General features: G+C 47.2%; 1 protein-coding gene across 7 annotated transcripts in view; it reads left to right on the top strand.

Moving 5' to 3' along the window:
• Window positions 1-12,200, top strand: part of BMP3 (bone morphogenetic protein 3) — a 157,336-nt gene that overhangs the window by 139,136 nt on the left and 6,000 nt on the right. For all 7 annotated transcript variants that reach the window (XR_010303643.1, XR_010303641.1, XR_010303642.1 and 4 more), the window contains exons 4-6: window positions 81-184; window positions 720-1,744; window positions 11,086-11,996. Coding sequence is in view for 4 of the 7 variants with exons in the window: in XM_064149637.1 (XP_064005707.1) it covers window positions 1,375-1,744; window positions 11,086-11,996 (1,281 nt within the window). In the remaining 3 variants the exon portion in view is untranslated. The remainder of the gene's footprint in view (window positions 1-80; window positions 185-719; window positions 1,745-11,085; window positions 11,997-12,200) is intronic.

Here is a 12,200-nt window from a genome sequence, read left to right as displayed (position 1 = left end):
CATTGAAAATGTGCTGGAAATGTGTGCTAAGCTTTACCACACGCTAATATGCAAGCCATTTTCTTGTTTCCTTTCTTCAGGTTAGGCAAGAAGTCGTTCTTGTGAACCCACACATCTACAAACTGTGAAAAAGCAGCAAGGTTTCTCTCCCACCTCCTGTGGTTTTGCCCACCAGATGCATGAGGTAGGCACCCTTTGTGTTGCAAAGTGTATTTTGGAAGGGACAGTGTTAAGCATCCAGTGGAGTCTTGTCTGATGCTGTGGCACTAGCAAGGTGGATGAGACATTTCTATGTTTTTCATAGTGAAAAGCAGAAAAGGCAAGAGGTAAGTGAAATGGACTCAGCCAAGCAAGTAACCTTTCCTTGGGCTCTGCCGTAGTAGAGAAGTTCTGACGTGCAGGATTTCCCTGCCCGATCCCATACAGCTCACAGAAGCGTTTGTCCTCCGTTCTCTCTGACACGGTGCATGTCCCTTCCAGTGTGCTGCTGGAGATGTCTCTGCTAGCCCTGACCGGGTTCGAGGCTTTCAGAGGAGGGAGTACCACTCAGTGTGACTGGTCCTGTGGAGAGCGGGGCTTCTTTGAAGCTCCTCATGGCCCGGTTAGGACCCCTTCCACCTGCCTGCCGTGGGCTGTGCTCTGAGACCAGCTAGGCCGTGAGATTTTTCCAGGGGAAAAGGTTGAGTGCGGTTTGAGTCGTGATTTTTGTTTTATTGCAGCCGTGTTATTTTACTGCCTTTGGAAGAGGCTGGGTGGAGGTGGGGAGGGGAACCACCTCCCCCCTCATTCCGCGCTGCCCTCAGGGACACAGTCAGTGCCAGTGATTGGATTTCCAGAGTCTCTGGACTCGGGGTGGTGGTTTCCCCGCGGCCGCGCCTGCCGCTCGCTGCGGACCGGAGGAGAGGGCGGTGCGAGTGGCTGCCGCTCGCAGCCCCAGCCCCGGCGCCGCGCTCGCACACGCACCCCCCGCGCACACCCACGGAGCCTCACCCGGGCTGCGCCTGCACGGCAGAGCGGGGAGCGAGCATCCAGCTGCACAGAGCGCGACACCTCCACCTCTCGCCAGAAAACAACCTGCACAGCCGGGAATAAATCGCTTCACTGCCCGCAGCGGGAGGAACGGGCTCTTCACGTCGTGGCACTTTCCTCCACCTCACTTTCCTCCTTTTCTTATTTTTTTCGCTTCCCCCCGGCGCTTTCCCTAAAAGAGGAAACCTCATCTCTGATTTTTAGCGCGGCCTCATCTGCTCTTGCCGTCGCCGGCGGTTGCGTGCGACCGAAACAAACTTGGCTGGGGGGCTCGGTCTCGCCTGCCGGGGCAAGAAAGCGACAAGAAAGACTGCGGAGTTCGCCTGGCCGCGTCGGAGGGGCAGGATGGCGGCGAACCGCTGGATGCTGTGCCTGTGCCTGGGTTGGGGGTGCCTGTGCCTGGCTCTGGGCGATGTGCTGAGGGCTCGCTGGGTCGGGCTGCGGCGGCGAAACACCCCGGCAGGAGTGCGCGGCGGACGGCCGAGAGCCGCGGCAGGTGACTACGGCCCGGGACAGCGGCCGCAGCCGGAGGAGCAGGGGCGGCCGGAGAGGTTGCAGCCGGAGGACAAGGTGTCGGAGCACATGCTGAGGCTCTACGACCAGTACAGCGGCGGCCACGGGGGGCGGGCGGCGCAGCGACGAGACCTGCCGGGGCTGCCCGGGCTGCACCTCCGCCACGGCAACACGGTGCGCGGCTTCCGCCCGCGGGCTGCAGGTGAGTGCGGGCCGCGGCGGGGCTGGGCTGCGGACCCGCGGGACCCTGCGGTACCGCCCATGCGAGCCACATCGGAGGGCAGCTCCGCGGGTCCACCAGCCTCCGCAGAGCCCAGCCGGGAGGTTACGGGGCCGGAGCCCTGGGGGCGCGGCGGAGGGCGGGCACAGCCACCTCGGCCGCTCCTCCGCGACTCGCAGGCCTGGAGCCGAGGGGAGGGATTTCGGCTGTGAGACCCTGACTGCTGAGCTGGCTGCCGAGGCAGCTCGCTCTCGGGTGACAGTGTGCAGGCAATAAGCCCCAGGTCTCCGAAAACGAAGGTAGCGGTCCGTTCGCAGCCCTGATCCTGCGCTGTCAGCCGACTGCTTCGTCTGCTCTAGTGCTTAGGGACCTCGATTTACAGATGAAGAAACGATTAGAACAGTCATGCTTCGTGCAGCAACAGTTGTGCATTTTAGGATGTAATGTTTACATCGACTCTCATATTCAAATTACTGGTTTTGCTCCTCAACTCTCTACCCAGCGCCTCTGCCTGAGTATCATGTGGAGGAAGTGGAGTAATTAACATTCCCTTTCTGGCATCTCCTTATTCGTGTTTTGCATGTGTAAGTTCTGTGGAAACCAAGGTCCTATTTGCATGTGATAGAGCAATAACGTGGTTTGGAGATCCCTTACACTATCTGCAAAGTACTGGCAATGTTGGCGACAGTACTGGCAATTAGGGGCATTGGCAAATGAGTGTAGTTGAGGCATAATTTGCACTTGGCAAATACCACATCTTGGCATCTTTGGCAGTGGCACTTGGATCTCTTTGTGATTGTGGACTAGTATGCACAGGTAGATATATATAGAAACGTAAAGAGAAGCTGTGATAGCTAGAGGTGCAAATACTCTGTGTTTGGCAGATAGACAGGACTAGTGTGCATAGGTAGATATATATATATAGAGAGAGAAATGTAAGTAGAAGCTATGGTAGGTAGAGGTGCAAATGCCCTGCATTTGGAGGACAGAGAGACAGGACTGGTGTGCACAGGTAGATATATATATAGAGAGAGAAACGTAAGTAGAAGCTATGGTAGGTAGAGGTGCAAATACCCTGCATTTGGAGGACAGAGAGACAGGACTAGAGAGCACATATATATATATATATATATATATATATATATATATATATATATATAAACATAAAGAGAAGCTTTGGTAGCTAGAGATGCAAATACCTTGTGTTTGGCGGACAGAGAGACAGGACTTCCTAGTTGCTGTCCTACAGAGGAACCCCCATGTCTTTCAAAGACAACTGCTTTTTGCAATGTAATGTCTAATGTGCACTGCTTTGTTCTGAAAGAGAGGAAGGTGTAATGCATTTTTCTTTTTAAAAGTGTGGGTGAAGGGATGGCATCATCTCAGCAGAATGATATTTGCTCCTTTAATCATATCTGATTAAAGATATTTATTGTTCTAAACTTAGAAGGCTTTTGGGTTAAATCCCATCTCTGTGGTCTTTCTGACTGTATTTATATTCTCACTTGACACTGGGTAGCAGCAGTCCTATAAACACATTATTCATTAATCCCTTTCCTCCTCTTCTGATACTTTCACAGTTCAAGTGCCAAAGCAATAAATTGGGAGTGGTTATAAGGTTTTTTTTCCTGTCACTTCTCTAAGTATTTACATAAAATACAGAACCAGTTAGCTGTTGTCTTTCCCTTGCCATAGGTACCATCAGCTCCTTTTGTATGCTTTTGAGTTTTTTGGAGGTTTGGTTGGTGGTTTTTTTGTTTTGGGTTGCTTCGTTTTTAGTTTGCTTGGTTGTGCCTTGGGTTTTCTTTGAGGGGGGGTTGTTTGAGGTTTTTTTTTTTGTGGAAAGGATGTGTGTTTTGTTTGTTTTATTGGTCTGGTTTTGGGTTTTGTTTCTTTCTTTGAGTTTTTTTGTTGTTTTTCATAGTAGAAAAGTACTTTTGGAGACCACCCTCGGATCAAATGTTCCTTGGGATGATGAGGGAGTGAAAGGCCTTCTCTGGTTTCTGACTTCTTCCTTGTGCCTGGCCAGTCCTGTGATGGAAACAGTACATCCATAATATTTCCCTTTTGAGATAGTTTAGTTCTAGATCCTCTGCACTCTCAGACCTCAAATTTGTCTCCCACAGGTTTGCTCTTGTCCTTAATGTGGCTGCATTAGTTAAGAAATTATGCTGCTGTTACTTCTTCTGCATATTTTACCGTCCCCACTGCCAGCCCCTTCAGCAGACAGCTTTTTCATCTGTGATTAGCAGAACTACCCTAAGATTCTGGCCATTTCTCCTGAATCTATAGTAAGACACCTGGAAGGAAATCTTCACTGATGTAATCTGTAGTTCAGCTGTGCATTTTGAAATGCAATTGTGTGTTTTCAGAAGTGAATTTGTTTCTGTTCTGAAGCACAACTCTATAATGTGGCCGTGAAGCCTTTCTGTCCTTGCTTTTCCCCTGGAGTGCTTCTGGCTCTTCTGCACCACACAGGAGAGGCCCTTCCCAGATAACCCATTAGACAAATTTTCAAGACCCTGAAAGATAGTATTGTGTCAAGAGACCAAGAACTGGTAGGATTTGATAAAACTTGTCCCTGTTTTTAGTTCAGAAAAAGTGGTGTTGCATATGACAGCTGCAGACTTACAGTGGACAGCCATCCAGAAAGATCTCAGGCACAATTAATCAAAACAAGCATCCTAACAAGTGTTAAAGGCATGGAGTTTTTTCTTGTGGTCCACTCCTTTGTGGGGACAGGATGAGAGCTTCAACCCTTCATGAGTACCTCTGAAGTTTGCATCCTGAGCTGCTGCTCTGAAATCTCTCACCAGATTTCATGACTAGACAGGATTATTAGTGGTTTCTTGTTTGGGCTGGGGAGTTTATCCTTTAATTTTGATGAATCCTTTATTCAGACAAATTTGTTTTCCATTCAAGTTGCTCTATTACCTCAAAAACCTTTGATGCCCATAATGAAGCTGAAAGAAACTCCAGGCCCCAAATCCATGACAGCTGAAGTGAGGATGTACATCATTCATGATATAGCTGGTTACATTTCAGCACTGTTCTCTCCTATTGCTCTGATTTATTCCGATGTGTTTGAGTCAAAGGATGTTCAGCCTGTGATTTCTCTGTTAGCTGTGTCGTTGTGGGATGTTTCTGGGATGACACTTAGCAGCCCTTGTCTTGCTTAGGACAAGCCTCACAGTGAGTTCTGCCTCAGTAAGAATGCCAAGACAGTGCCTTTTTTTGGTTCTTCTCCTGTGTGTACCACAACAGCGAGTGGTTTTCCATCCCTTGTGACTTTTCAGACAATAGCTAGGAAGGAGGCAGCTGAACACCTTGGTGGGTGAGTCTGTGCATCAGTTTCTGCACACAACCATTCTTTTCTTCATCCCGTTAGTGAATCACTCAATGACCTGATAAAAATCTGCTCACCTTCAGTGCTTCCCAAAGAGGTATGCTTGACTGCAACTTCAGACGCTCTGGATCCAGAGGAAAGAAACAGCCTGGGATAAATAAAAGAGAGTGGAAAGACAAATGCCTCAAACACAAAACAAAACAAAAGTTTGCTTTTGAAAGCTTTTTTTCCCCCCTCTAATCCTAGCATTGCTAAAGGAACACATCTTGCAAATGAGTCATTTAAAAAACTCGGCTTTAATGAGAAGGTCTCTGTAACAATGTTATAGTAAAGCTATACTGTCAGAAATTACTTTAAACTCTTTTTTATTGACTAAATTTCAAGTAATTTTAGGTATTACACCTGCCCCTAGGCCAGTTCTTGTGGTTTCAGAACTATGTTCTCCTTCTCAAAATGCCTCTCTCTCCTTTGTTGTGGTATGAAATGCCCACGCAAACAGAGGAAACCAAATGCTGCGCAGGGAAGTCAGTTAGGCAGTGGCTGCTGTCAGCCTGCAAGAAACAGCACAGGCCAAATTCCAGCCTCTTTGTGCTCTGGTAACGTTAAGGGTCTTTTGTGATGAGAACTTTAAGAACATTCTGGCAGGAGACTGTAAGAGTGAGGGTTTGTTTGGGGGTGGGTTGGTTTGTTTGTTGATGTGTTGAGTCTTTTCTATCTACCTGTAAATAAAGTTCAAGCAGTAGCAGCACACTGATAGTTTTCAAGCAAACCTTCTCTAAGGCAAATGGGCAGCTCAGTTTGTCCTCTCGGGGCCAGACCCAAGATTGCTGTTTTCTGGCATCTGTTATAACCAATCTTACCCTGCTGCCGTGCACAGGACTGATCTGTGCTCGTCCCCAGTCAGCTAGTTTCTAGAGCATGTCACTTCACAAGTGAAGAGTTCTGACCTCAAGAGGACAAATGTGTTGCTACCAGCTGAAGTGGAATTAGTCGTGACTGTGAGGAGCAGAGTCAGCTTTTCATGTTCCTCTTCCCAGAGTTGTGTACTTTATTGACACAACCTCTTTACTTACTTAGCTTACACTAGTTTTGAGCCTGACACTCCGTTTAGCTTTCAGACCTACTGTGGTCTTTCTGCTTTATATACATAAGAGAAATCATTTGCCCACTGTGCAGCATATTTATGATATGCAATGTGCATATTTGTGGCTTTTATATCATTGAATCTACACATAAGTGAGCATGCACCTTCACTGCTTCATCATGCAATGTTAGGAGCTGGAAAGGGCCTCCAAAACTCATCCAGCCCAACCCTCCTGCCAGAGCAGGGTACTTTTGAGTATCTCCAGAGAGGGAGACTCCACAAACCCTATGGGCAGCCTGTTCCAGTGTTTCATCACTCTCCCAGTGAAAAAAAAAATCCTCTTGTTTGCATGGAACTTCTTTGAAGGTCTTGAAGGTCTTTATTTAGGTAGCTGACAGCATTAATCAGTGATTTTTTTTTTTATATCAAGCTACTAACTGCTTAGCCCATAAGGAGTAACTAACTCCTTATCTGCATTGCTAAAAGAATTCATAAAACCACTTTGGCACAAATCCTGTGCTCTTAAAAAAGACAGAACTTGATCCTATTTTTTTTTTCCATTGCAAAATACTCAAATTAGTAAGGGGAAAGAGCAGTCAAGTTGGCTCTGGCCAGCCTGATCTAGGGTAGGGTGTCCCTGCCCACGGCAGGGGCTTAGAATTAGATGATCCTTGTGGTCCCTTCCAGCCCTAACTGATTCTATGATCCTATTCTAAGTAAGAGCAAAGGTGGGAGAAAAGCAGAAATCTGGTTTCTAATTTTGTGTTCCTATTCTGGCACTGGTTTCCACTTCCAGCTCTGAGTGAACTTTTGTAACTGCGCTATGAACCCATGGAAACAAAGTTTTACAATGGAAACACTGATCCGTTCTTAACCGTGTGCTGGCACAAGGGCACCACTTTAATATCTCATTTAAATGATGGCTAACAATGACTGTATAACTAAATGGTCCTCGTTATTGCATCCTTTTTCACCCGTGGGATACATTTGGCAGTCCATAAAAATGTCAGTGCATCCTCTATAAATGTAAACACACTGTATTAGTGGACTTGTTCCAGCTTATTGATGCTTGGAAATGCCCCTTGTAACGTGATGCTGGTGGTGTCAGTCAGCTCATGCCCGTGATGTCAGCCTCCACAGACCTGCTGCTTTTTCTTAGGATACCTTTTCAATGCCAGTAACAGGCAATGCACTCCGCTGTGTTACTGCAGGGAGGTGAGGAAGCCTGGGCCATGCCCCTGTAGATTAGGCTGCAGTGCTGGGAGCTGGGTTCTTTCTGCTCTGGGCTGGCAGTAAATAAACTGGTATCTCTGCCTAGCAAATGGCAAGTGATGGCAAACCCTGTCTTGGCGTGAAGACTTTCCTGCTTCAGGCCTGCAGAGACTGTAGCTCTCTTCTCTCCCCACCCCAGAGAGCTCAGCTGTCACATGTGCAGGAGACTGAGAAACTGATGCTGGCTCAGTCCAAGCTTTGCCTTGGAATTACTGGGGTCTGGGTTTCATTCAAGCCAAGAGAGATTTGGCCTTGGCTAATTCATCAGTTTCTGTCTTGGATATAATGGTAAAGTTTAATTTTCGTGAAACTGAACTTTGCTGAAGAAGAGGGGGGGTTGTAGATACTTCAGAGCTGAACCTTCCTTGATATGTCTGTCATTTAAACAAAATAATAGCCAGGGGAATACTTACCCAGGGTATTGCTCACAGCTGAAAGTCAGGTGTTGCTGTCATGCAATGAATACCTTCGACACAGTTTTCCTAAGCAGTGACAGCAACCCAGGCCACACAGCTGGGGGTTTGTGAGCCAGAAGCCGGCAAACCCATACACATCTGTGCCGGTCACTACTAAGTGGTTTCGGGATGACTTTGCAGGCTGAATGAATTGCAAAGACTTTTTCGGAGCAGTTCTAGCCTAGAGGTTGTTCGGCGAGAAAACAGCACCACCTGCTGCCAGTTCTTCCTCTGGCTGCAGGGTTCCCATACCAAGAGGGGCTGCTTGGGGTTTGCTTTTAATCAAAACTAGATATTCCTCCTGTGCCTGTTTCACGCCATCTAGGGTTGCTTTACAAACAAAAGCAGCTTGTTTTGTGTTCCACTCTAATTCGGCGATTGAGAACAGGAACTATTTGTGAAGTGGAATTCTCACTTGAAATGAAAACCTGTCCTTCAACACAAAACAGTGACTCAGATAACTTCTCTAACAGGCACTCAGGAGACATCATCAATTCTGGTTCCTCAGGTGGACATACTTAACACTGACGAATTGCATATTGACCTTTACATTAGTGATTACAGCCCAAGCAGAGGTCAGGTCCTCATGTGTGCTTGGTGCAGATTTGATAAACAGTTGGGTTTGGCTTGAGGAATTAGAAGTACATCAGATTTAACAAGAGTTCCTCAGGCATAATTAACAGCTAGAAACTGGACAGGTTTGATACATGGGCTTCAGCTGTTAGGTAATCACATGTTCTTCCCCTATACTCAACACTGGTCAGGTCGCACCGTGAGTGCTGTGTCCAGTTCTGGGATCCTGAATTCAAGAGACAGGTTGAGATACTGGAACATGTCCAGAGAAGGGCAATGAAGCTGGTGAGAGGCCTGGAACACAAACCTTATGAGGAGAGGCTGAGGGAGCTGGGGGTGTGCAGCCTGTAGAAGAGGAGGCTCGGGGCAGAGCTCATTGCTGTCTGCAACTACCACAAGGGAGGCTGGAGCCAGGTGGGGTTGGGTTCTTCTCCCAGGCGAGCAGCAACAGAACAAGGGGACACAGTCTCAAGTTGTGCTGGGGAAGATCTAGGCTTGATGTTAGGAGGAAGTTGTTGTCAGAGAGAGTGATTGACATTGGAATGGGCTGCCCAGGGAGGTGGTGGAGTCACCATCCCTGGAGGTGTTGAAGCAAAGCCTGGATGAGGCACTTAGTGCCATGGTCTGGTTGACTGGCTAGGGCTGGGTGCTAGGTTGGACTGGGTGAGCTTGGAGGTCTCTTCCAACCTGCTTGATTCTATTCTGTGATTCTATGATATGTGATCCTGTGATCCACCTGGTCTAGTTAAGGATGCCCCTGCTGACTGCAAGGGGGGTTGAACTGGATGACTTTTGGAGGTCCCACCCAGCCCAGCCCATTCTATGATTCTGTGATCAGACTGGGCCAAATGAGTAAACAGGTGTATTTTCCATAAATTATTTGCCCTCCTCTTTCCATATTTCACTGAGAAAAATATATGTGGGGTTTTGCTGGGTTTTGTTTGTTTGATTGGTTGGTTTGTTGGTGTGGGGTTTTTTTCCCTCCCTAATGATGCAATTCATGTGATCACAGAATTGTCAGGGCTGAACAGGACCTCAAGAATGATCCAGGCAAGAGACTGTGTTTTGCTACCACTACAACCCCCAAACCCAAGACATTTTGGGTCAGCTTTCTTTTGGTTATTTGGGTTGGTTTAGCACAGTCCACCTATCTTTGTCTATGTCAGTAAATACTTTCTAAATCTGACTGGCATGAAAATTGATGAAACATCCTAGCTAGAATGGCTACATTTACCCAGTGTAATTGAAGCACTCCCAGGCCTGATTATTCTAAATGAAATCTTTGGTTGCAATTAGTGTCTGACTTAGCCAAAAGCTATCAGACCAGCTTGTGTGTCTTGAGGTAATTACAGTGAATTGTCTTTCTCCAGAGCTGACATTCAAGCCTTAAAGATTACTGAACAGTGATTCTGTCCTGGTGTTTCTTCTGCTCACATCTTCAGAGGCGAGTCACGTTCCTTCTTCATCTGCTAGGCTGTTGTCAATAACCTTACACTCTCCTTCTTGCCCAGTTCTAACCTTGCTATCGTGAAGGACTCAGGGTCACAAAGATCCAGTTGTGCATGCCAAGGTCACTGTCTGCTTGAGGGATCAAATTTGTCTTACTGATTGGAGAAATGGTTAATACCAAGAGGAAAATCCTTTGTAACACAGGATTTGCATTGGTCTTTTCATTTAGCCTTTGAAGTGTGCAGCACTTTCTATGTTTGCTTGCCTGTTTTGCTTCCTGATGTGGGTAGTGGTACAAAATGTTACATGGCTTTGAGTCTTTCTTTAACAGCCTCTTTGTCATCTTTAGAAGCCAGGCCCAGAGTCCTTGTCTTATAGACGAGGCCCATATCACAGGGGAACTGACTGTAAGGTTTAAAGGAACTGCCTAGGCCCTTTTTACATTGACCAGCTTGGCAATCAGAGCTTGAGTGACCTACCTAGCAGCATATTTGAAAGCTTGTGACAATACTGAGAATCATGCTGTATTTGGATCCAAGTTTTTCCTCTTCCTCACTGCCATGTTGAGCCTCTGCTAGTAGGGAACCAAATATTTTCTTTCCAACTGAGGCTCCATATGATAATGATTGTTTACAGGCAATCGAGAGCCTGCTGAAGCCAGTGGGAGCCTTTCTCCAGCTTTAGCTAGGTCTGGGCTAAGGTATGGTGCAGTGCAGTTGATATCTCATTGGCATCCCAATTGTCTCAGCGGCCATCATCACCTAAGTGCATTTGCAGAGGAAGGGAATTGGGAATCTTACAGCAAGAGCAAAACCTTACCGTGGCATCACTTGAATTTTCAGATGATAAAGTCTGTAGTGCATCAGTTATCAAGCTGTGTTCCTGGGACCTAGTTTGTTTCCCTAAGGCAGAGGAGCAGTAGGAAACGTGTGTTTCTGAATGGAGGTTTGCATTATGTGGAAACCAGACTGAAAATGTGTGATTTATGGTGGCCACTTTCTCAGCCTGGATATTTTCTTGAAGAGTGCCACAGCATGAAAATTTGCTGGGACCTTAATGTATAACCTCAAAAGCAATGTGCTTGGTCCTTTCTCTGGAACATTCTGAAATGCCTATATGCTTATCTAAGTATTTCTTCTTCTAGGTGGCCCTGAAAGCCAGGAGGTGTATGTCTTTAACTTGACATCACTCACGGACTCTGAAAACGTCTTGTCAGCTTCGGTGTATTATTACGTTGGGGACCTGCTGCATGCTATGCAGAACTGCTCCCAGCCCAGAGGCTGTTCTCGTCATGGGCATGAGAAACCAGGAATTCAGATGCATCTTTCAGTTTGGACCTTTCCTTCTGTTGGGAACCAGACTCGGAGCCTGGGGCATTTCCTAATAAACGTCTCCGCTACTTACCAGGATGTCCTTTCCTGGCAGTGGAAGGATATCACTCAGCTTCTGCACGAAGCCAAACGGAACAATGAACTCCTCATCAGTGTCAAAATGGATCTGACCAGCCAGCACCCCTGGAAAAGGGCACCTTCCCGCTATGAACCCTACATTCTGATTTATGCCAATGACTCTGCTATTTCAGAGCCAGAGAGTGTTGTCTCTAGTTTGCAAGGGCACCGCCATCCCCTGGCAAGGGTCTTTCCCAGGCCAGAAAACCATGTGAGGAGCAGCCTCGGGAAGTGGCGGCAAAAGCGCTCCACGAATATTCTGCTGCCATTGCAGAATAATGAGCTGCCTGGAGCTGAGTACCAGTACAGCGAGGACGAGAGGTGGGAAGACAGAAAACCCTACAAACCCCTCCAGCCGCAGCTAGCCGAGAGGTCAAAGAGTAAGAAAAAGCAGAGGAAGAATCCTCACCACAAGAGCCAGACTCTGCAGTTTGACGAGCAAACGCTGAAGAAGGCGAGGAGGAAGCAGTGGAATGAACCCAGGTACTGCACCCGGCGCTATCTCAAGGTGGATTTTGCAGACATTGGCTGGAGCGAGTGGATTATTTCCCCTAAATCCTTTGATGCCTATTACTGCTCAGGGGAATGCCAATTCCCTATTCCAAAGGTACAGCAATTACCTACTCTTTATGCTTTCTTTTACTGCAAACTATGCATTTTCTTTCCTAGGTCAGTAAAAGGTCACACACTACACAGTCAGGTCTAGTAAAGCGATGCTATCTCTGTCTCGTGCTGCAAGAAGTAGTAGTCAGAACAGCTAGTAAGGAGATGGGCTTGTAAAGGCACTTTAAAAGTTATTACTTGGTATTAG

This window comes from Pogoniulus pusillus, chromosome 10 (genome assembly GCF_015220805.1).
Source record: "Pogoniulus pusillus isolate bPogPus1 chromosome 10, bPogPus1.pri, whole genome shotgun sequence".
In the NCBI taxonomy this organism is placed as follows: Eukaryota; Metazoa; Chordata; class Aves; order Piciformes; family Lybiidae; genus Pogoniulus; species Pogoniulus pusillus.
Note: the sequence above shows the minus strand (reverse complement) of the source record. Positions and strands in the feature narration are given on the sequence as shown.